This window comes from Vidua macroura, chromosome 11, assembly GCF_024509145.1.
Source record: "Vidua macroura isolate BioBank_ID:100142 chromosome 11, ASM2450914v1, whole genome shotgun sequence".
NCBI lineage: Eukaryota > Metazoa > Chordata > Aves > Passeriformes > Viduidae > Vidua > Vidua macroura.
The window spans coordinates 18,618,683-18,642,607 of record NC_071581.1 but is presented as its reverse complement, the minus strand read 5'-3'; the positions used below and the strand labels follow the sequence as shown (position 1 = coordinate 18,642,607).

The 23,925-nt window shown below is 41.1% G+C and overlaps 2 protein-coding genes across 2 annotated transcripts in view; one reads left to right on the top strand and one right to left on the bottom strand.

The window, feature by feature from the left end:
• The first annotated feature begins 6,344 nt into the window (after positions 1–6,344).
• Positions 6,345–9,764, top strand: SDR42E1 (short chain dehydrogenase/reductase family 42E, member 1). Its single transcript, XM_053987533.1, has 3 exons — positions 6,345–6,635; positions 6,865–6,966; positions 8,261–9,764. Exons 2-3 carry the CDS (start codon positions 6,899–6,901, stop codon positions 9,372–9,374), a joined length of 1,182 nt encoding a protein of 393 aa, XP_053843508.1. The 5' UTR covers positions 6,345–6,635; positions 6,865–6,898; the 3' UTR covers positions 9,375–9,764.
• A 3,972-nt stretch (positions 9,765–13,736) lies between these two features.
• PLCG2 (phospholipase C gamma 2) overlaps positions 13,737–23,925 on the bottom strand; it is a 51,632-nt gene continuing 41,443 nt past the window's right edge. Inside the window, exons 27-32 of the mRNA XM_053987201.1 lie at positions 23,533–23,678; positions 22,379–22,493; positions 21,021–21,188; positions 20,618–20,706; positions 17,057–17,241; positions 13,737–16,286 (exon numbers count right to left, since the gene is read on the bottom strand). Of these exons, the coding sequence (XP_053843176.1) occupies positions 16,244–16,286; positions 17,057–17,241; positions 20,618–20,706; positions 21,021–21,188; positions 22,379–22,493; positions 23,533–23,678 (746 nt within the window). The 3' untranslated portion in view covers positions 13,737–16,243. The remainder of the gene's footprint in view (positions 16,287–17,056; positions 17,242–20,617; positions 20,707–21,020; positions 21,189–22,378; positions 22,494–23,532; positions 23,679–23,925) is intronic.

The following is a 23,925-nucleotide window of genomic DNA, read 5'->3' as shown; positions in this document are numbered from 1 at the left end:
GAAGACTAGCTTTAAGTAACAGAATCAAAGACATTCAGCACTGCATTCCAAAACCTGTCCTCCCCTACTCTGAGAGCAAAAACATCTGTGAGAGTATTTGCAATAATATTTTATTAGTCTTTCCATAAGACATTTCTTAACATACTAACTTTTAAAGTATATAATCCTTTCAGGTACAAAGAGGCTCAACCATTGAGCCCATGCAGTCCTGTGTGCAATATTGAAACTATTAATGAGGTTACAGGAAGAGCTAAAATTTGGCTTTTACTTCCAAGGTGCTGCAATTACATTGGATAGCATCAGCTTGTACTGCTAAGGACTAATATCAGTGCAACATGTTATGCAAACAGATATCAACACCTCGGGACACCAGGTCAAATTACCACTTAAAAAAACACATGAGGCTTAAGGGAGCTAAAGATCAATATCACAGGAGCAAACACTGACTTCAGACACCTGGACTGAAGTGCTCAGCAGTGGATGAGTCCCTGCAGACTCTGTTCAGCTCCATGGAGGTTATGAAGATTAAAATATACTCATTCTAAGAACTAGATTATTGATGTGCCCTGCAGGGTACACAAAGAGACACAGAGACCACAAACAGCAACTTGTCATCAAAGTAAAAAGGGAGAACACAGTCCTATGCTCAACCATTCACTCATCCCAAAATATGCAAACTTTCTTCCCTTCCCTTTATGATAAATAACTGCTACTTTTGGAAGTGGGATAATCTACATTTTTCAAAGCATTACAGAATGGAAAATAAGTTAATTTCTGATGGCTCCACAGAATATATGCATCACTCCTACTGCTGAATGGACACCTCAGAATCAAGCTTGTTCCCTAAGAATCTTCACCAAGAGAATTCAAAGCATTTTCAGTGTCTTTTATAGGAATGATTTTTTCATAACTAACACAGTGAGCATGGCCACACTGAAACCCACCCAGAAAAACCAAGTTAGCCAAGGCATGACTACTGAGCTGAAACTGTTGTGCTCTTGATGCCTTGTGAAGGCTGACCTAGAACAGAGGCTGGACAGAGTTAAAGAATAGAATAGAATAGGGATTTATTAAAATGCCTCAATGGATCCACCTTGGGCAGTACAAGAGCCCAGCCAGGGCTACATCAAGATGAACCAAAATAGTCACAAAATGGATGACTGGTCACGGGGTCTCTCACTTTTATAAGTTCTGGTCCATTTGCACCTTGGAGTTAATTGTCCAATTACAGCTTTAGCCCATGAAGTCCCATCCTTCTTGTTTTTCTCTCTCCAGCCCACGGTGTTTGTGCTCTTGGGCCTGAGATTTGGATCATTTGTCCTTGGTCCCCAGCTAGAGAAAGAATTGTTTTGTCTCCCTACTCTGTGCAGAGAGCTCACCATCCCCTAATATGAAGCCCAGAACCACACACTAAAGCAGTACAGAATCTGAAAAATATAAAAGCTAAAATCTGAGGCATCATTTCCCCCCTTAAGGCATCACTCTGTGAAGGAAGGCTGCCCTGTGCCAGCCTGTTGTTTACACCACACAGGGCACATGTGTTGTCTGAAATACCTCGCTGGAACTAAGCCCTGACATCAAATACAACAGTGACATTAATGCTGTCAGTGCTGCAGCAGTGCTACAACAGCTCCCTCTCTCAGGGCACGGGTGGTATCTGAGTATGGAACTGCAGAAGGAACCATGCAGACACTTAAAGTAGTTGGTTTGACCGACAGCTGCTTGGTATTTCTGCCCAACCTGTTCTTTTGGGGTGAAACAGCTGAAGTTTGAGCAGTTTGTCCCTTCTGAAAGCTGACTGCACCTTCCTACACCCACACTCCCAGCCAGAGCTGCTCCTGGGGATGGGGGGGGATGGAAGGTTCCCTCCTGCACAGCCTTGAGCAGAGCTGCCTCGAGCAAAAGAGGAGGGACAGAACCGCGTGAGCAGGGACAGCATCACATTCCCCTCTCTCCATGGGTTATTCACTGGATCTTGCTTCTGGACATGTATGGAAAGGAACTTGTTAGCTACAGGTTAACATTCACCCCAAAATCCACATCCACACTCAAGAGGATCCCAAAACTCTAACAAATTGGAGGTTTATCCTTTGACAGTATAGAAAGAATTACATAACAAAGCCTTTCAGTACAACATAAAAATCTTCCTTCACGCAAGGATCTCAAAATACTCTGCAAACAGTCTGACCCTTTCCAAGACTGCTGAGTAGAGGCCACTTTCCATTTTGTGAATTCCCACTTTGATAAGGAATCCACTACTCCCTGCACCTCCTTCTAGTCAGGACTAAAATGTTTATAAAGTCATTTCTCCTAAAGTGAGAGAGCACAGCAAAATTAGATTAGGAAAATGATATAAAGCAACTGCTTGGATGAACAATTCAGTGAACGGTGTTCACTAAGCAGTAAATACAATTAATACTGAAATCCTTTTCCTTTCTCAGTGTGGAAAAAAAATAGGCTAAATTTTTCCATTACTGGAACTCACAGGAAAAAACACCTAGTAGCACTTTGGATGGTCATCTCCACACCACCAGATGTGTGACACTTCCACAAGCAACACTGTACAGTCAACAGCTGCCCTAAGAAATCAGTGCTAACATTTTCAAAGGGTGTAACTTGCACACTTCTCTGAGCTCTTTAAGCTCCATAAATCTGATTTCCTGGTTTATTTTTACAGCAGTTCCCATCTGAGCATCAGAAACACAAACGAAACCAGCACGACCATAACCTCAGGCAGGGAGAAAGTTCAATGACACCTTTGTCACAGAACACAAATCAATGTTCTGAAGGTCTCTACGGAAACCTCTGCCAGAACCAAGACAAAAACTCAGACTAGCATTTTTATCCATAACACTTTTCCCCTTGAAACATATTCCAGTCTCATCGAGACTGAATGTTTGATTCTAATTTTGAACATTACAATTCTAATTTCCCTCCCTGTGTTCTGTTTTCAACTCTTTAGTATTATTTTAACCAATTGGTTTTATATGTTTTAATAAGGCCATAAACATGGTTGGTTCTACCTAGTTTTAAATCTTGTTCTCTTCTCTCATTGCATTGTTCCATGAAAAAAAAAAATCACAATTAAGTAATACCCAAAAGAAATCAATCAAATAGTAAGAAAACAGTAAGCTAAGGTTTATTTCCTCAGTTGAAATATTGCCCAGCTTCCTGAAAAAGTACTGCTAGCACACTTTTTATTTTGATGACAAAAATAATTTTACTAGCTAAGTATTTTAAATTGCAAAGGGAACCAGATGAACTAACAGACTATGAAAGAATAATTAATTATTTAATTGCTTATTCATTCTAATTTGCACTGTTTACAGCAGCTGTCTATTTAGCTGATTTAAGGATTCCTTTGCAGCCCATTTCAGGTTCACTGCAGAAAATTCCCAGTTACACTGCAAATCCTTCTACCCTGACATATCTTGCCCTAATGTGTAATTCAAGGTATCAATGCAATCTCTGCAAGTAGTCTCATTCCCTGCATACTGAGATACATGCAAGTCATGCTCCAAAAAGCCTGGATCTTTAAAGGGAAAAGTGGGTTTTACATGGTTTTTTTAAGAAGGACACAATCTCGGGCCTAACATTCTATTATGTATAAAATAAAACTGGAAGTCCATTCATTTGATGGCAAAACAGAACTTATGATACATTCAGAAAGTCCATAAAACCTTAGGAAAAGCAGAGTCTCACAGGAAATGAAAAACCAGTAATAAATGGGTTGTGCAAAACTCAGATCTGTGAGTGTCAAGTCTTAACACCACATCTGTAAATGTCAAAGGAGGACAATATTGACCCACAGCTTTCACAGACGCCACCATTTTGAAGGAATGAATCTTCCTCATTATTCTCTGAAGCCAAAAAAGGACAGCTCACTATAATGAGAAAAAAAAAAAAAAAAAGATAGTGGCTTAAGAGCAACATCTTTACAGTATCTAAACCACAGCCTTATTTAAGTCACAATATCCATAAATATGAGATAACCTGTCACAATTCACTCCCTGTAGATGACATACCAGGCAGAGAGCAAGATAAAGCAGAAAGTACAGAGAGGGGTCTCAGTCCTGCAAATTGTCCTGGATGGACACATCACAAAGTCCAGGGACAAATGTCATCCTGAGGTTAACAGCTGCCTATGCAAACAGAGGGATTTACTCACACAGCACGGAGGGTGAGGTCAGTGCTCAGAGAGCACAAAGTTCTCTGAGCACTGAGGAGAAAGTGGCTGAACACGAGTTCATCTTTGGAGATACTCAATGCCAACACAAACCCATGGAACCCCTCTGGCTGGACCTGCTTTTCACAGGGGTTCAACAGGGCAATATCCTTCCAGCCTCAGATATTCTGTCATCCTTCAATATTCCATTCAAACACAATTTCTTTGATCAAAAGAGAGCCACCAAGAGCCCTAATCTCAGTAAAACTCCGCAAAGGTTAAAAAAAAAACTTTGTGTCCACAGATCTCAGGGAAAGTTCAGGACTCTTTTGGACTTTGCAGGTGATTAAACACTTGGGAAAATATTCTCAAAACCTTCTTGGGAAAATATTCTCAAAACCTTCATCAAGATTATGAATTAATCCTGAAGGTATATGCAGCCATACAGAATCCTTATATTTAGTATTTAGGAATAAGTAAGGGATTTTTCTGCTTGTGAGCTAGAATTCTCATACCTCTGTGAACACACCATTGATTATATGTCTGGATGGTATCTTAGGGGATGCCTCAAGGCTGTTTCAAACCCACTCTCCTGCTACACAGACAGGAGACAGGGAAATCAACTATGATTGAGGGATGCCCTCCACACCAGACACTGCACATCTCCACAGGTGCAGCAGCTCTGTATAATCAGGTACAGCACCGGCTCCATCTTGAAATTTCTATTTAAGAGTCCCAGAGGTTCACCAGCAAGAAATCATTGCTAAAGAAAAAAAAATCTTTAGTACTTGCAGAATTCTTAGAATCTGCTTAGTTCTAATTCTTGCCAGCCATCCATCAAAAATACAATAAAGCCTACTGCCTCTACTTCTGTCAAGGTTTTGCAAAACAGAAAGGAGTTTTGCAGTTTTAAGTAGCTTTGACACTGAATCCACTCTCTGGCATTTCCCAAGTGGCTCAGTTCTGCAAATGAAAAATGGAATACACCACAAGCCAGGCTTTGATCATGTAATTCTTCATTGTTTTCCTACTATAGCTCTCTCTCACAGACAGCTGGGACTGCTGATGTGAACTCAGGAGCAGTTCTGCTGCAGCCAGGCAGTGCTGTGCAGCGTCTTCCCACTGCCAAAACCATCTCAGCCTCTGCACGGGGCACAGCAGACTCCTGAGAGTGTGCTCCATGGTTCAGGCTCACAACAAACGCAGCAGGATGTGGGACAGCCACTTTGATACGGGGAGATGCTGTGAGGGCACAGCTCTCTCAGACGTGGTGGAACATTCAAAGGCAGCACCAGGGAATCACAGACTCACTAAGGCTGGAAAAGACCTCCAGGATCATCAAGTCCAACCTTTGACCTAACACCACCTCGTCAACTAAACCACAGCACTGCCATGTCCAGTGATTTCTGGAACACCTCTGGGGTTGGTGACTCCAGCACTTCCCTGGGCAGCCCATTCCAATGCTTGACAACCCTTCCCATGAAGAAATGTTCAGCAGCAAGTCCAGAAACTCCCATGTCCACCCAAATTACCCAGAGTCAAGGGTTCTTCAGCCCTTCTTAAGTATTCCAGACCTCTGCAGAGCCTCATACCCTGGGATGACACTTGCAGGCACCCCCTGAAGGAATCACAGGATGGCTTGGGATGGAAGGGACCTTGAGGATCATGTAGGTGTCCTTTCCCATGGCAGGGAAAGGACACCTTCCACTAGACCAGGTTGCTCCAAGGTCAGGGATGGGGCAGCCACAGCTTCTCTTGGCAACCTGTGCCAGGACCTCACCACCCTCAGAAAGAAGAATTTTTTCCTAATATCTGATCTAACCCTACACATTCAGTCTGAAGCCATTCCCCCTTGTCCTGTCACTACATATATTGCAAATAGTGTTGCCCCGTCCTTCCTGAGTTCCCTGCAGCTACTGGAAGACCACCATTAGGTCACCCTGGAGCTTCCTCTTTTGCAGGATGAGCAATCCCAGTTCTCACAGCTGGAGGCAGCTCTGCAGGTGGGGTCTCACCTGAGCGGGGCAGAGGGGCGGAATCCCCCCCGTTCCCTGCTGCCCACACGGGGGGACCAGCCCGGGGGGATCAGCCCGGGGCAGGGGGGGTTCAGGGCCGGGGCAGGTCCAGCTCCCAGCCACCAGCACCCCCGAGCTCTTCTCCCACGGCTGCTCCAGCCCGGGTCGATCCCGGGGGCTGCGGTACAAACATCGAGGCTCTGATTTCACCACCGAGCCGCGAGCTCCGTGTCAGAGCGCCTCACGCTGCGAGGGGAGCGCAGCAGCACCACCGGGCCGGCACAGAAATCCACACGAGCACGGCTGGCCAGGGCAGCCCAGGCCCGGGGCAGCCCAGGCCGAGCTCCCCGCCGCCATCTCGGGCCGGCCCCGCCCGGCTCCATTTCGCGGGCTCGGCACCGCCCCGGCAATCCGGCAGGGACGGGCAGGGACGGGCCGGGACGGCGGCGCCGCAGGTACGGGGGGATCCGGGGGTGGCACGGCCCCACCGCAGCGCTCCCTCCTCCGGGAACAGCTTCCCTTTGGAGCCATCCCGGCGCTGAATCGCCTCCCGCTCCCCGCCGGCCGGGGAAGCGAAAGGCTGCGATTAAAGCGTGAACGAGGGCAGTGAATAAGGACGGGAATGTGCGCCGCTGGTAAAGCGCGGACTGGTTTTAATGGGCGTGTTTGCGGTGTGTTTTGTAGGTCAGTTCCAGCGCACGGTGCGGAAGGAAAGAGGATGGAAGAAGAAAACGCTGCCAATGAAAGAGTCCTCATAACTGGAGGAGGGGGTTATTTTGGCTTCCGGTTAGTGCATTAAGTAGTTATTACATGCAGGAATAAATGCAAGCGGTTGCTGCTGGGGAGGCAGCAAAATCCATCAGTAGAATGGAGACTTGTGGGCCTGAGACACCTGATCCAGTTGATCCCATCTTCTGGTCTCCGTTTTAAAGAACCTCAGTTACTCTGTTTCCAGAGGCTGTAAGTAACGCTGTTAGCCCGTTTCCAAATGTCAGGCCTGGCAGACATTTATTTACCTGTGTGCTCACCTCTGTAGAGGGGTGGGATCACCATCGTCAGCCTGCTCTGAAGGACAAGCCTACACTTGTACACACATTTTTCTTTTGACCTGCAAATACTTACACGTGTTCTTAGCTCTACAGATTAACAACTCCAGCTGAACACTCAAGAATATATTATTTTCATGAACAGTGATGGTTTAGGATTAGGGTTGTTAATAAGGTGCACATTTCAGTAAAATCTATTTTCCCTTGCTGTAGCTGGCTCTGCAGGCCATTTAAAGAAAAAATCCTATTCTGAGCCCTAGACTATAACTGCTAACAGAGGGGAGAGAGATCACAGTCAGGACCAGAAAATAAAGTAAATTTCAAGTCAGGAGAAGGAAAGAAAAAATCTCAGGAGATGCCTCTCTGACATCTGCTTGGTTTTTCCCTCCACTCTCATGCCCTTAAAGCACAACAGACATACAAAAATGTAGGAAGGGGGAAGAGAAACACCAGAGTTACACTTTGTGTCAATACAGAGTTGCACTTTGTGACTTGGAGTAAAATGTAGACATGTGGCAAAGCATTCATAGCAGTTTACAAGCATCTGTCCCACTCCTCCATAAATTTCGAACACAACAGCGAAAACCAACTTGTTGTTTTGCCAAAACTGGGATGGCACAAAAGCAGTAAGATAAAACAAGTAAAGTTTTTTGTGTTGTTTTGTTTTTTTGGTTTTTTTTTTTGTTTTTTTTTTTTTTTTTAATATTTGGCAATAGTTGCACATCTGAAAGTTGCTGTTACTGATCTGAAGGGGACATAACTTCAGTTATTTCTCTTCAGAACTTTCATTTACAGCAGTTCTGCTTCTTTTTTCTTTTTTTTTCTCCAAGTATTGATGGAATGTGAGATATCTGTTCAGTACCTAAACTATCACAACTGAATCTTCCCTAAAGTGGGGGGGCTGAGCATTTAAAAGACTCCTATCAGAAAAATAATGAGCATATAAACAGTTAATAGTCCTCTCTCCCTTCCAGGTGAGATGTTTCATGCACCATGGTGCTGTATCCTAACTTATGGTTTCTGTCACGTTTCAGTTTAGGTTGTGCCATATATCAAAAGGGAGTGGATGTGATCCTCTTTGATGTCGTGAAGCCACTTCAAACCGTGCCAGAAGGAATAAAATTCATGCAGGGGAATATCTGTTGCCTGTCTGAAGTAGAAGAAGCTCTCAGAGATGTAATCTGCGTATTCCATATCGCTTCCTATGGAATGTCTGGCAGGGAGCAGCTGAACCGAACACTTATAGAAGATGTTAATGTGAAAGGAACAGAAAATGTCATCCAGGCCTGCAAGAGCAGGGGAGTGTCGAGCCTGGTTTATACAAGTACCTACAATGTGATATTTGGAGGCCAGATTATAGAAAATGGGGACGAGTCTCTGCCTTACCTACCTCTGCACCTTCACCCCGATCACTACTCCCGAACGAAATCTTTAGCTGAAATGAAGGTGCTGGAGGCAAACGGTGCTGAGCTGGGAAATGGGAGAGGTGTCCTGAGGACCTGTGCTCTCCGGCCAGCAGGGATCTACGGGCCTGGGGAGCAGAGACACCTGCCAAGAATAGTCAGCTACATTGAAAGGGGACTGTTTAGATTTGTGTACGGAGACCCTCTGAGTCTGGTAGAGTTTGTACACGTGGACAACCTGGTCCAGGCTCACGTCCTTGCCTCCGAGGCCCTCAGAGCCAGCAAGCAGCACATTGCTGCAGGCCAGGCCTATTTTATTTCTGATGGCAGGCCTGTAAATAACTTTGAATTTTTCCGACCACTAGTGGAAGGTTTGGGTTACAAGTTCCCAACCCGGCGCCTTCCCCTCTCCCTTGTCTATTTTTTTGCATTCCTTACTGAAATAGTTCATTTCCTTGTGGGGCGCCTTTATAACTTCCAGCCCCTCCTCACTCGCACGGAGGTTTACAAAACTGGTGTCACGCACTACTTCAGCATGGAGAAGGCCAGGAAGGAGCTGGGCTATGAGCCCCAGCAGTACAGCCTGGACGAAGTGGTGGAGTGGTTTAGATCCCAGGGATGTGGACCAAAGCCAAGAAATTACACCATGATGCAGCTGGTTAGGGATGGAGGGCTGCTTGTGGTGCTGATTGCTGTGCTGGTCTCCTGCCTTCCATCTGCAGTGACATTTCACTCTGAAAGATGAAATACTGAGGACAGAATTTAGTTACATTCTCTGCTTACTGTTGGTTTTGACAAGTAATAAAAGACTTTTTAAAAAATAACATATTTGTGTGATTGAGGTAAATAACACCTTTATCCTCAAGGAATGGAACTGCTGAGTAAAAAGGTGCAATTTTTTATATATACATTCTCTTCAAAGTAAAATTGATCAGATCACTAACAAGATGAAGCTCAGAATTACTGCAAACAGCATTTTATTCTCAGGTACAACAGCACAATACAGTGAACGGAACAAATGTCCTTAGGCTAACTCTCCTCCCTGATGGGATTATACTCCTGATCCCTGCCCTTTATTCCTCTAAGAGTTTGTGTTACGTGATCCAGAGGAAAATAAACTTATTCTTTGATCACATTCCAAACCCCAGTTCTGCTTCCCAGCTTGGATGTATATATGCCTAACCAAGATTAACTGTTAAACTTCTAGACAATAAATAAATGAGGTTTTTACATGAATACATTCTAGTATGCTTTCCTGAGTTAACTCTGATATCTAATGACATTTCTGGAAAATGGACCATGCTTAATCTAAATTACAGCAAAGTGCTTGAAGCACCACAGATTTGTAGATTTTTCTAACAGTAAAATATGCCTGTTTAAAATGAATGAGCCAGCTGAAGTGCATTCATAAACAAAACCTATGATTTTTCCCAGCATTATTTAATGGTTAAACAAATAATTCATCAAAGACATTTGGTGAGTGATTGCATTCACGTTCCACTATTTATAAAACAATTTTAGCCTTTAATAATATTTATTTAACACCTGACACCATCTGAATAGAATTTCAGCTTTGTGATAGGAAGATAAACACTTGCTACAATGAAACTCATAATTTTGTGGAATTTTAAGATTAGAAGATAAGATTAAAAGTACAGGTCAGTGCTGTTCCATGCAATTCCCCCTGTCAATTTAATACAGAAACTGGGAAACTTCACCTCAAATGTTAAACACAAAGTTGTTTTCCCTTAACTCATCAGCATTGCAGGGTTCAGTACCCCTTGATAAAAGCAGAATCCTTCAAGAATTTAAAACTTCTCTTTAAACTTTAGTCTTTCCATTTTAATGGCTGAAGCTACACTGATCTTAAATTAATAGTAACTTCCAGATGCTTCTGTCAACTCTGCTGCAACTGAAATGAGGAAGTAAAGAATAAGAAGCAGAGCAGTTCCATTGCACTGTTAAAGGAGTCTCAGAAAACAAGAGGGCCTAAATAGAGGAACCAAGGTAGAAATCCACAGCCACCCCTGCTTAGAAGATGCAGATTTTTACAGCTCATGGTGACTGAAGACAGCATTATTTTTTGCCTGTTGAGTTCTCTTCCTGATAAGTTTACCTTAAAAAAAAAACAGCCCACACTATAGATAACTTTTTGTATTTTTATGCTTCAAATCTGACTTTTCTCCCTCATTCCCCTACCAGTAAGTACACCATGAAAGAAATTAAATTTAATACTTAGCTTGAGGGACAGCTCAAGAGACAACTCAGTTTTTTTTTTCCCTCTCTAATAGCAAATAAGCTGTTTCTGTAGCAGGAGTGTTGCACTCTCTTATAAAGAGCTTATGTGTCTCCAACTGAGCGCTGATGGCACAAGGGACACTCTCCAGGAGTCATTAATATACAACATCATCTGCAGAAAGAAGAAATCTTCTTTTTAATAAAACAGAAAAAAGACATCTATGACCTCATGAAAGCACTGGACCAATGCTCTCTTTCCAACAGCTCTGTTTTTTCAAGTGGAAACCAGTTTGTTCTTTTCCCCTTTTAAGTTCTCTGGCTTTGACACAATGTTATCAGAAATAGATTACAAAATTCTAATGCCAGCAGAAGACAAAACCAAAACGTAGAAGAAATTGCACAAGCCTGTTGCACAGAAACAGCATCGCTATTTCATGCCAAGTCTTGTAAAAAATTTGTTTTTAACGCAGGGAATTGAACTCCTGTGCCCCAGAGGAATTTTCTCTGCTACTTGTATCTTTTAGCAAAACCCAGCTACTGCTATTTATAATTATCTCAATGGTGGGTTTAGTGAAAATCATCTATGGAAGGGTCCTTAAGCCATGAATCCTAAATCCACTCTGTCAATACCAGTTGAGGTTCAGGCCCTGGTCAGCTTTTGAGGTACAGGAGCAGCAGCAGCTCCTGACAAGACAAAAACAGCCCAACAAAACCCCAGATACCAGAAGTCCTGCAGGAGCTGAGCTCAACATGTGAAGCTTTTCATCTGCCTGGAGTCAAGGACAGAACTCTGATAACAGAGCATGAGGCACTGTTTTGTCCTAGTGGAGTGTGCTCCAGCACAGGGATTAATGTGGGGACACACCCCAGAGCCATCATCAGTGCACTGGGTTCATTAATTCTCCATCAATTAGCTCCATCTATTAAAAAAGCCAAAGTCCTGACCACAGCAGAGTTGAAGGATACACTTACTCTTTCCAAAAGGAAAACAGGCAGTCTGTGTATCTTTAGATACTCTAAAATTGCTTGAAAATTCCAGCCCTGTAAAGACAGTCACAGCTGCTCTATTTGAAGTATTTTGCAACGAGAATTCTCGCTCCTTTTTCCTGTTTTTTTGTCATTACTCCTCATGCATGAATAGCTGGGTAAATTAGGGTAATTAATTCAAGTGTTGTGTCTCTTTTCAAATTTTCGTCTTACCTGTTTTCCTGAAACTGAATTACCAGAAATGCACCTAAAAATTGGAAGAGCAAAATGAAAATATAGCTCAAATTCAATTTTTCCTAGTTCTCAAAATTACTGAACAATTGATAGGTGCCTCAGTATGAAGAATGATGCTGATGTTTAATGTGAATAGTTTTAGAATATTTGGTCAGCTACTTAACCTCAGACACAGCATTTCAAGGTACAAATTTGCAAGATATACATGAAAACTTATACTTCTCATGTGTATTTAAATGTATTTATTTTAGATGCTTAATCCAACCAGATTTTTCCAGGCCCTTCTCCTAAGGGATCCAACCAAAATGTCCCTTTGTTTCTATTTATCTATCCACATACTTTCCAAATTATAGTGGCATATTTAATAATTTACTATGTGCTCTTCAGAGAAAAGGGTCCTGAAGGCTGATAATTTACACATATTGTAAAGAATCTGGGATTCAACTGTAATTCAGGAGTACACAAGTGTTGGGGAAACTACTGCTTTACTTTAGTCAAGCTCACAATTCTGTTTTGCTGGAGTAACAGCTAAAAATGTAGACTTGCAATGAATTAAACTGCTTTTAATTTAATTTAAATTCTTTTAAAACTAATAGCTGGGCATGTTTATAAATACTGTTATGGATCAGAAGATAAATTCATCTCTGAACTGATGCTGAAGGTTAATTTTCATTATATTTAACTTCTACTTCTCATTATATAAAGGGAATTTCAGTCTGGAACAAAGCCAACTTGTTGGACTGCAGTTAAAAATGCTGACACATGACTGTAGCAGAACTCAACCACTGCAATTCAGCTTCCACACCACATTCAGATTTTTCCAACTGGTTTGAAGAATTCAAAGATAATGGCTGGTACACAGCTCTCACCTTCTCACCATCTCCAAGGTTAAAGAACTGCAAAACTAACAAAATGCTTTCAACAGAGAAATATATAGATATGTTGGGGTGGAAAAAAAGTGGCAATACAGGTAATAAAACACCTAAATGTAGTAATTTTTTGGACTCCAGAACTCATGCATACCAAACTCCCTAAGTTTGGCTGATTTAATGACCCAGGAGAATTAGGCTGCAGACACCTCACAGGGATTCATGTTCAATAAGCATGAAATTTTGATCAAAAGATGAGGAAAAATCTGTTCCCAAGACTCCCAACAATTAAAAAAATCACCACAGAAAGACAGAGTGCATCCACCCAGCAGCAGTTCTCCCTGTGCAACCTCACAGGCAGAAAGTGTTCTGATAAAATTTTTTTGTAAACATCAATATTACTGTCCTTCTAAATTACCACAAATTTAATCTTTGCCTTGCTCAAGCTCATAAAATCTGACTCTTACTAGAGCTGGAGTTTGTATCTGCCTCTCACTGAAAAAGGTTGGTCTGGAGTCACAAGTTAAACTCAATCTTTGACCTTTTCCTTCTGCCTCATGTGTTTGGAGCCAGAGGAAGTGCAATGATAACCATGTCTACTGAAACAATCTTTGAGTCAGTTCATCTTAAAAACACAGAAATGCCCTTCCTCCAACCTCTAGCAGAGCCCACCACACCATACCAGCAATAAGAACTCACTGCTTCAAATGACTGGCAAAAGTAATGAAATTCCATGAGCAATGCTTAAACAAAGAAGCACCTGGCATCATTCACATCAATGTGAGATATTAACAATTATTTATTAAAATAAGTTATTTCAATGATTTAAAACAGTTTCTATAAGAATATAACAATTTAACAATTGTTAACTTCAAAAATTTATAAGTGCTTTCCCTCCTGGATTAAAAAAAATAGCACACACATTCAATTCTACTTTCATACTCAAACAGTTGCAACTGTGATAAAGTTGCTACAGAGTCTGCCCCAAGGAAGAACTGAGAGGTGAGGTCTTGGACATAAAACACAGAATGCAAGAACCAAGACAAGAGTTAGAACACAGCCTTGCCCACCACTTGCAAGTCAGCAGAAGAGTCACTGCAGTATTTTCATTCTGCACACAGTGGAACATCATATTCTGGTGAAAAATTTTACTGTAAAACAAAATGCATTTGCATAAATACTGATGGAGTGCCTCTTATAACCCCTGACATTACGCGTGAGTGGAGAATGTGCACAGCACTTTTCAAAGGACTACAAAATGAGCTAATTCTTAAATATTTGCACAAGAGCAGCATGAGGGACTCACTCCTGTGTCCATCACACAGTGGCTGTGCTGTGTCAGGAATATACACACCACTGGAGGAAGCCAGGACAAGTGGACAGTTTGGCTGGGTCTGCTCTAGAACTGAGCTTAAGAAGAATTCCAACAGGCAGAACAATCCACACCTGGATAACAAAGAGAAAGCCAGCTCTATACAGCAGTCTAGGTTATAGCTCCACCTCCCAAATCCACAGCTGATGTGATTTCTTTTCTTTATTTGAGCAGGGTTTACACCCATCTAATCCTTGAACAGGTCAATCACAGCTGGGTACTGAAGAGATTTCAGGAAGAAGGATGAAAAGCAGAGAATTGCCTTTAACTTTTCTCAGATTTCCAGTTGAGTGATTAGTAATTAATTTCTTTATAATAAAAAATTTACAGAAGCCACCCCATTGTGGGATACACTATTATAACACTTTCATCTCTGAGACAAGACTGTCTTTACAGAATAGCTAAAACCTCAAGGGGGTTCCTCAAACCATCATCTGTGAATGCACAATGGCATCAATTAAGCGCCTCTTGCAACAACAGAAGTCACAGCGTGGGGAGCAAGAGAAATTGAAAATTGCTGAGGCAGCTGCATCAGGCCATGAATCCCAAATCTGTGCAAGTCCTCTGTGATCAGAAGTACAGCTCTGTGGAAGCAGCATTTTGTGCCTCAGGCAGTCACTCTGAAAACTAAAACTAAACTAAACTCCTCTACACACATTTGAACACTGAAATTGGGAATATAGATAGCAAAACTCATCCCATGTAGAGATAAGACAACCAGGAATTGGTAACAATACAGCACTAGCACAAAGGACCAACACATACACAAATTATGAAAACTGCTGTTAAATATTCCATCAAAGGCCTTTAGTTCTGCTCTGGCAGGAAAATACACTTGCTAATCAAACAAGTATTCTCATCTGCAGCTTCATGTTCTTGATTTGATTAAAGGCACCAGAAGGATGTACCTCTATATTTGTGCACATGATCATTCTTGGATTAGTTACATTTTGGGAAAACAGTCTACATTTACAGAACACTATCATTTGACTATTGTCTACATAGGATTGCAAGATTAAAAATTGACAGTTAATTTAAAAATTCATTTCTAAGCACATTAGCAGCTGAAAGGATTTGCAAAAATGATACTGTACAAAAGTAAGTGCTTCTCAGAATTTTAAATACCTTCCCTTTCTGCAAACAAACAGATATCTCTTACTGCATATCTTAAAACTTCTCCTTCCAGTGCCTCGAGGCTGTGAACAGAAGTTCACAGGGTCTATGAATAGAGGTTCACACATTGCTCCTTTCTTAAACCTTTAAAGAGAGTTCAACAGGAAAAACACAACTACAGTAACAGAGGGTATTTGCTTTCAACAAAATTAACATATTATCTTGTTCTCAAAAATGTAACAGAAATTTTTTAATAAGAGACAATAGCTGCCCAAAATATTTTATACAGTATCAGCAGCACAATCTGCTGTCTTGAGGACTGTAACATACATGACGTGACAATGCTGGTGTAGAAGTGCTTTTACAGCATTTAATAAATTAAAAACTCACTACTAGTTAATCTTGAGGAGCCAGGTTGTTAAAGTGGTGTGATTCCATGCATGCAAATTGTTGTGACTGTCTTATCTACAGCCTGTGTACACACATACAGGAGATGATTTGTACTTCAGGTATTGAGAATGACAAGTGAGGTCCACCCAACTACACATCCTCAAGTTTTAAAAATCTTGAATACACAGAAATTCTGGCTGCATAGAGGGTATGCTTTGTACAGAATATAAATTATTAGGTATTAAAACAGTTTTTCTTAGAAAAAGAAATTATAAAGGAAATCCATATTTCCTCTTCCTTCTCTTCTTCCAGTCATTCTGTCTGATGAGACCGTCACTGAGTAGGATGACCAGGATAAATTCATCTCTTCCTGAATTGCACCATAAAGCACACATCAAAGAGTGATGGGCTCTAAGAGTAGAATTTGCTGTTACTGACTTTCTTCTCCTTTAATCTTAAGGGAAAAGAAAAGGAAAAAGTCAAGCCTAATAGGAATTTCTCAGAGGAAAACAGTCCACGAAATTCAATGTACTTGGATACCAATGGCAAGTAATGTATCAGCAATGAGCACTGCAATTTTTCCCTCAATAAATGGGAGTAAACAAGTGATACACACAGCTGTTCAGCACACACAAAAAAGAGCAAGAATATTTAAAGTCTTGAGATCTACTCAAAACTTCCTCTTGGTGCATGAAGCCTCCGTCTATCTCCCTCACCCCCAGCCCAAAGGTGGCAGCAAAGGAGAAGGAACCTTCCCCTAAGCTCTGGATAACGCACCTGCACTGAACTGACAATGCTGTGCTGTTTCAACTCAATACTGGTTTTATCTTTTGTGGTTTGTGTATCTGTTCCCACATATCTCATATGTGCATGACATTTCCAGGGACATAACTCTGATAGTGTAGCAAGAGTGAAGAGGTTTATTTATTTGTCTGTATATACTTCCAGGCTTTCCTCCCAGAGAGCAGCAGAGAGGGATATAAAACCTGACAGGATTACAAGTGTCACTGTGATCGAGATTCCACTGCACACATTCTGCAGCTTCTGCTGGCCTCTAGTGGCTTGAGGCCCAGCCTGGCTTCTCTACAGCCCTTCCTCATTCCAGATGAGCTCATTCTACCCTCACCACTCTTTAGATGCTTCTTTTGATATGTCTGAGGTTTCCTTACCATAAATCTTGTCTAGACAGAGCTGCCTTGGAAGGGAGAATGATCATCAACCCACCTGCGGTTGCAAGTCTCTTGATAAATCTGTAGTTTGTGCTCATTGATGTTGAATTCTTTCAGAATAGCATCCCTGTTGGGATTCCTCAGGTTCATGTGGCCATCATAGAGGAACAGCTGGGTATTCAGCTCCTCCTGGCGCTTCCGCAGTTGCCGACAGGAGGAATAAAGCTCTTCTTCACTTTCCTTCAAAGGAATGTTGGAAATCAAGGTGATTTTGTAAAACACGTTCCCAGAAAGACAGGGAACCAGCAGAGTTTGGGGGATGAGTTTGTTTCTCTAACCACATTTTAGTAACTGCATGGAATGTTTTATAAATTTAGTTTGATAGGATGTTTCTGGAATGTTTCTGGAAACAAACTAACTTAGAAAGCACTAAAAAAAACTCCTCAGCCCCACAGTAAGACCAGCTATACCCACTGACAGGGACATCAGGGACATTCTAGCACAGGTCACAAAATTTGTGTATCTAAACACTTCTACTGGAATATTTTTCCCTAATAGACCATGCAAGTCTGTTGAGGAAAGAACAGAAAATAGTGTATCATGATGGCTTATCAGATTATAATAATATTAAAAATACATTTTTAAAATGTTTAGGTTTTGGGTCTTCCATCATATTTGTGTATCATGTGACAAAGTGACAATCCTGGGGATTTTTTATTTAAATGTAGACTAAAGGTCAAAATACTGACTGGTAAATAGGAGCCCATACAGCAGCAAGTACTCAGATGTACCAAAAAGAAGGACAGATCCTGTATTTCTTTGTAACTATGGCAATTCAGAACTTGCAAAGCAACTGAGTAAGTCTGAGTTTCTATTAAAGCCCACAGTAGTAGGTCTCAAAGTATTTCACAACCATAAGCAATCATCATGATTCCCTTTAGGACTTCAAATTATTTTAATACTTTAAAACTTTGGATGCAAAAGCTGTCTCTTTATAGAGTTACTAGTGGGGAATAGAACTGGCAGGACTGAAGTCTTAATTTTCACATCAGCAGCAAAACAAGATACTCCTTCTACAAGAAATGACATGCAATCAATAAATGTAATAAATCCAAACATTTTCAGAGGCAGCATACTAATAAGAATGCCTCTTTCTGCATTCAGTCCAGATCTAGGAAAATGGATAGCAACATACCCAAGGAGCAACAAGATCCTTTCCTAAACCCTTTTTTTCTCCTGAAACATTCCTATGCAGGCATGGGTTGGAGCAACTGAAACAGCTTCACTGCTATATTGCTAATTAAGACTTAAAGAGTAACTTATTTAATTTTTGTTTGTAAAGGGGTAGGAAACTTTGTATTCCCAAATCACAAAAGAAATGCAGATTGCTAATTACCAATTTGCAGGTGTAATCATCAAGATGCATATGTACCACTGTTAGTTCTTGTAAATAAATGTATCCACAAAGGTACAGCTTAAACTGCATTTTAAGATGTCGCCTTCAATCTTTAAGTCAAGAACATACACACCATTGAGGCTGACTGTAGTCAGAAAAAGCTGAAGAAATACATGCACTTTCTGAAGGAAGCAAATCAATTTTTCAAGCAAATAAAATATGCCTTTAAGTGCAACAACCACCTCAGTATAGTATGATTCCAACAGTATCAAAAACATGTTTGTTTAAGTTGTACAGGTACTACTAAGGCCCCACATAATAATTCCCAAATGTGTATGCTTATGTCTACAATGTTTTCCCTTTACTATTCCTGATAAACTCCACAGCCATCTCTAATTCCTCATTACAATTTTGTATTTCATCTCCAAGCATGTGCAGATGGGCTCTGTATATAAATAGGGCTGTTATTAAATGGCATTAAATGTTATTACATGGCATTCTTTTATGGAAGGCCATCACTTTTTAAAAAGAAGCAGAGGAACAGAGGCAGCCTTGATCTTTTCTGATGCTTCTTGAATGATCTGGCAGAAGTTCTAGAGCTGACAACTGTGGTGAGTCTGGGTTTGTTGCAGACTGCCAAACAAAAGGAAGTTTTGGAAGTTGTCCTGCACTGCATTGCCACCAGGCATTGTAAAAACACCGAGCTGAGCTGCATCTTCATTTGGTTTAACAAGCAGAAGGGGATTCTAGAGTGTGAAATGTGCTACTGTCAAAGGAGTCAGCACTGACAGATTGGGGGACAGACTGCTGCTATGAACAACATTTGAGAGCTGCTCCTGCCCCAGGCAGTAATGATCTGGATTCATGAAGAGAAACCACGGCAGGAGGGATTTGCAATGTATCCACAAGTGATATCCATGCTCAGCATTAGGCAATGGTGACTTTGTCAGTTTTCTCTAAGGGAGCAAGCCCAAAACCAGAAGTTTACCAGGCCTCCCCTATGAGACTTGAGTCCATGAAACATGAACAATTTAAATATTATCTTGAAAGGATATAGGTCTCCTCTTCACACACACATCCCTGGTCTCAGCTTCTAATCCTCTCCTGCTCTCATATCCCTTGGCTGGCCCACAGAAGGAACTTAGAGGAACCTACCACAGCTTTCAAACACTCTCATTGCACACACTGTCGTTTTACATCAGGTGTTACAAGCTGGCTTCATAAAAACCTCCACAAAGAATGTTTGAAAAAGGCTTCCACTCCTTTGAGAAGAATAATGTGACTGAATTCAGTAATTTCCAGTTCAGTGTATGCAACTGCAGGCACAAATCCCTCCAGAGACATAACGACTTAGAGTTCACAGAAGTTGATGTTTCAATCAGGAAAATAATGTAACTGGTGTGAAGTGCAGCGTGGGCCTGAATAGTCTGACAGACTAAAAATAAGAACTTGAAATTTTTTTTTTCTCTGAATCAGAAGGGTGCTGGAAAGCACCCTGAAATAGCCACTTCCCAGAAGCATCTTTAAACTTCCATCATATCACAAGTGTATTTAAATTATGTAATATATTATTGAGAAAGAGTCTGAGAAATATCCTACAAATCAACATATACAGCAGCACCCTTGGAACACCAACAAATACTGTTCACAGATCAGCTGCTTTAATGCCTGGATTCATGAGCATCGTTATTTTTCCCCTACGTGTTTTAAAATACTGCTATTTCAAGTAAGTGTTTAGAGAGGCTTAAAAAGGAGGAGATTAGCAATTCTTTAAGAACCAGATATGTCTTCTACTTGATGGGTTGTTTATTTTAATGAAATACTGGGAGAAATTACTATCTTCTACTGCTGAAGTGATTTCTTTTTATGTAGGACCTTAAAAAAAAGATTAATCTACAAAGCCAAAGCTGATTTTAGCTAGCTTTGCATGGCATCAGTCAGTTAACAAGGAAAGACAATGACCATGCTGTTACAGCAAAAACTATTGGAGGTAATGAGGCTTTGTTTGTGTGTTATTTCTTTTAACAACCGTGTAATCTGTCCACCCAGAGGGAGAGTAACTCAATTTGTGCTATTTGTCTTCCCCAGTACCTGCAGAAGAAATGCCTGACAACAGCACATCAGACACAGAACAGAAAACTGAATCCTCAGTTCCTGGTTTCCACAAAGAACTGGTAACAGACACCCTAAGGGCGCACAACAAACCCCAGTGCTTCTCACCAGAACTTGTTGCATCTCACAGTGCACCAGAAGTGAGGCCAGCTCTAGATCTTCACTGTAGCCATTCTTGAGAGGAACTGACCTAAAACCTGGGGCAGGGGGAAGGAAAACAAAGGGCAATTACAGAGTCCATCAGGGGGGAATTTGCAGTCACAGAAATGGTGCACACTTTGAACATTCTTCAGTGCTCAAATGCTCCTCTGCTGAGGCCGGGCTCTACTATGGCAATTGCAGTGAAGCAAAAGGCAAGACTGGCAAAACTGAGCAACACCTGATTTCACATGCTCTTGAGAAGTAAAGCCAGAGGAAGGAGCTTCATCAAGGCAGGAGGGAGTCTGGCATCAGAGAGGAAGGCACAGTTCAATAATGCTCAACAGCACCTCATTATAATTGCTGCTCTCACCTGATTTGATTCCTTTGATGGGAAAAGTGGCATGTGCTAAGAAGTTGGGATCACTGAACATATCCTCCTCATAAACAACAAAGCGCAGGAACGCCAGATTTGGGTCGTAAATTTCAAATTTCACTTGCTCTGCATAAGGTGCCCAAATTGGATTAAGGCCATTGTCATCTGTAATGAAAAGGAAACATTTGCAGTATGAAGCAATAATTTCACTTCATTCACATATGAGTACGTATCACAGGACATTTTCTAGGGATACAGGAGCCCAAAAATCCTATTTGCCATCTGTCTCATGTTGCAACCTTGCTTCAGAAAGTTTGTATTTGTTTACTTGGTGGTGGGGGTGGGAGGAAACTTGGCAGGGATGAAAATCCATGAAGAAAAGCTATTATTGTATTCAAACATATAAAATCTCCTAGGACATGTATTTGTAAAGAAAAGAAAAAGCTAATTAATTTCTCACATTCATAAGCCTCATGCTCCATATCCAAGAGAAGCAGGGAAAGCTCTAGGTACCTTGGTCAAATTTTTGTAGTTATGCACAGAACACCAAGATTTGGTATATTTGACACAGCCAGGAAGTTTGCTCTGTAAAGTCGTGGTCACCTCCCACAGGAAGTTCAAATTATAATCATCTCTCTGAAGTACCGAGGAGCCACAATGCACATTCTGCTCCTGATGCTGTGTCTGTTTTCCACTGGTACCACTGGTTTGGATAATCAGAACCAAAGCCTGTTTTTTACCAGAGGAACACTGTTGCATCAAGAAATACTAAATGGTGAAATATGAAGTGGCTGAAATATGGCCCCACTTCAGCACACTTAAGTTCATGCACACACAAACACATTCCTTATCCAGAATGCCCCAGGACTAAACTTTGATCAAACTTCTAATGCATTTCAAGTTAAAACATTTTACAGCCCTATACACCCGAGCTGCCTCCAAGGGGGTGCAGTCTTAGAACCTCAGTTTAAATAAACAGTCTGGAGCTCACATTAGTAACTCCCCATTTGGGCCAGTCTTTTGGGAACTGACTAGCACTGTTGGAGGCACTCTCAAGACAGTAATTATTTAAAATATGCAAATACACAAACTTATGCATGGGCAACAACATAACAGAATTGGACTTTCTTTCCCCAAAACCTCAACAGTACTGTTTTTTCTAAATTTGATGTATATCAAAGTTTCTCCAATTAACAGGCCCCATGATAAGCAAAAGAACAAGAGTTTGTGACTCATCAGTCTAGAGCTACAGTTAACTTACTATAAGTTAATAATGGTCATCCTCTGCGCACTTGGTTTAAGTACCCTAAAAGCAGAACCATATCCCTGCAACACAGAAACCCAGAGATACTCACTCACAACTGTTGTCTTGAATTTGCTGTTATCATATTCAGCCCCACAAATTTCAACCTCTACAAAGGGACAGGCAATGCTTCTACCAAGTTTAGGGAGATGACGAGCACCTAAAACCTGCAAAAGCAATTGTAAATTAGAACCACCTCCAAAGGAAACTTGGCATCTTTTTTGTTGAACAGAAGGTAGCCTACAAATCTAGAGGGGGGAAAAATCCAGAACATGTGTCGCCACGCACCACCACAAACATGGAAAAGCACACATTCTCTCTCTTGAATATGTTTACATGTATTATCTGTGCCAACAATAACAACCTCCAGTAGTCTGGGTAACTCAATGATTTTCATTGTAAGAAAAAAAAAAAAAAGACAATGTAGCTGACATTCATTACATACACTGTGCAGCCCTAGGCCAGGCCTGTAGCACAAATTTTGTTATCTTTCCGCTGTGTTTATTACATACCCATTTCAAGACATTTCTGCTTTGCATTCACAGGCCCTGTTTACCTCACCTTTAAACTGTAGTGAATAGCAATTAATGTGTTTCTTCTTTCTCAGAAAACATAATTTTAAAGAACCTGTCTTACTACATAGCAACTGAGAACAGAAACAAGTTAAACCCTGTTTGGCACCCAGTCAAGATGGCAACATTTTCCAATGATAAACTCATCTCTTGAAGACAAATGAGAATGACATTCAGATTAAGTCATAGTGTATTAAATATGAAGTGGGGGATCAGCCTATTAGGTTTTCTGTTTAGTTTCTATATTTCATTATAACTATCTTTCTTTCACACTCAAAATCCCTGAACTAGTTAGTCTGCTGCTAATCAATCTCCAATAGCACCCTTCTACAAAGAACTCATTTGATTGGAAAGTCAGGTTAGTTCATTTGATGTATTTATTAGCAATTACACAAAATCATCCCAGGATTGTGTTTTCAGTCCTATAGCACGTTCTTCATTAGCATGATAAAGACAGAGACATGTATTTCTTTTCAGGAACCAGTGAAGTTAGTTTTAGTCTCTCACACACTGACATTTAAAAACAGTATTTTGACAATCTGTCAGATCTTGCTCTGAAACATAATAGCTTTATTTTTAGTTTTATAGATACTTATGACTTGTAAAAAAAACATGATTTACAAAAGAGATTTACCCTCACTGTCATAATCATCTGCAATTTCCTCTTGGAGTCATTTGGCATTGGGTCATACTCCTCATTTCTCATGCTCTCTGGCTGCAGCACGTAGCCAGTGCGTCCATTCAGGGAAAACAAGGCATGGTTCAATTGCATGTATTTATCTGGGGAGAGAGTTAAACAGTCACAACACAAGATCCCCTGGAATAAAGCTAAGGAAATACCAGCTTAATGGCTCCTCTCTGCAATTCTTTCTGGTCACCACTCCATCAAAAAGAGCTGGAAAGGTGGGAGACTCGGTTCCTTCAGTAACTGACTCTGACAGGCCATTTTTCACCAATTCTAATCCCCAAAAAACCCATCTCCATCCCCAGTTAGCTTCCTATCAGTGTATCACAAACTAGCTGGCCC

Excerpts from the sequence above, each read along its gene's own strand:
- SDR42E1 (XM_053987533.1), top strand. The coding sequence starts at position 6,899 with ATGGAAGAAGAAAACGCTGCCAATGAAAGAGTCCTCATAACTGGAGGA. Across the intron at positions 6,967-8,260 it reads GGGGGTTATTTTGGCTTCCG|TTTAGGTTGTGCCATATATC; the intron begins GTTAGTGCATTA and ends GTCACGTTTCAG.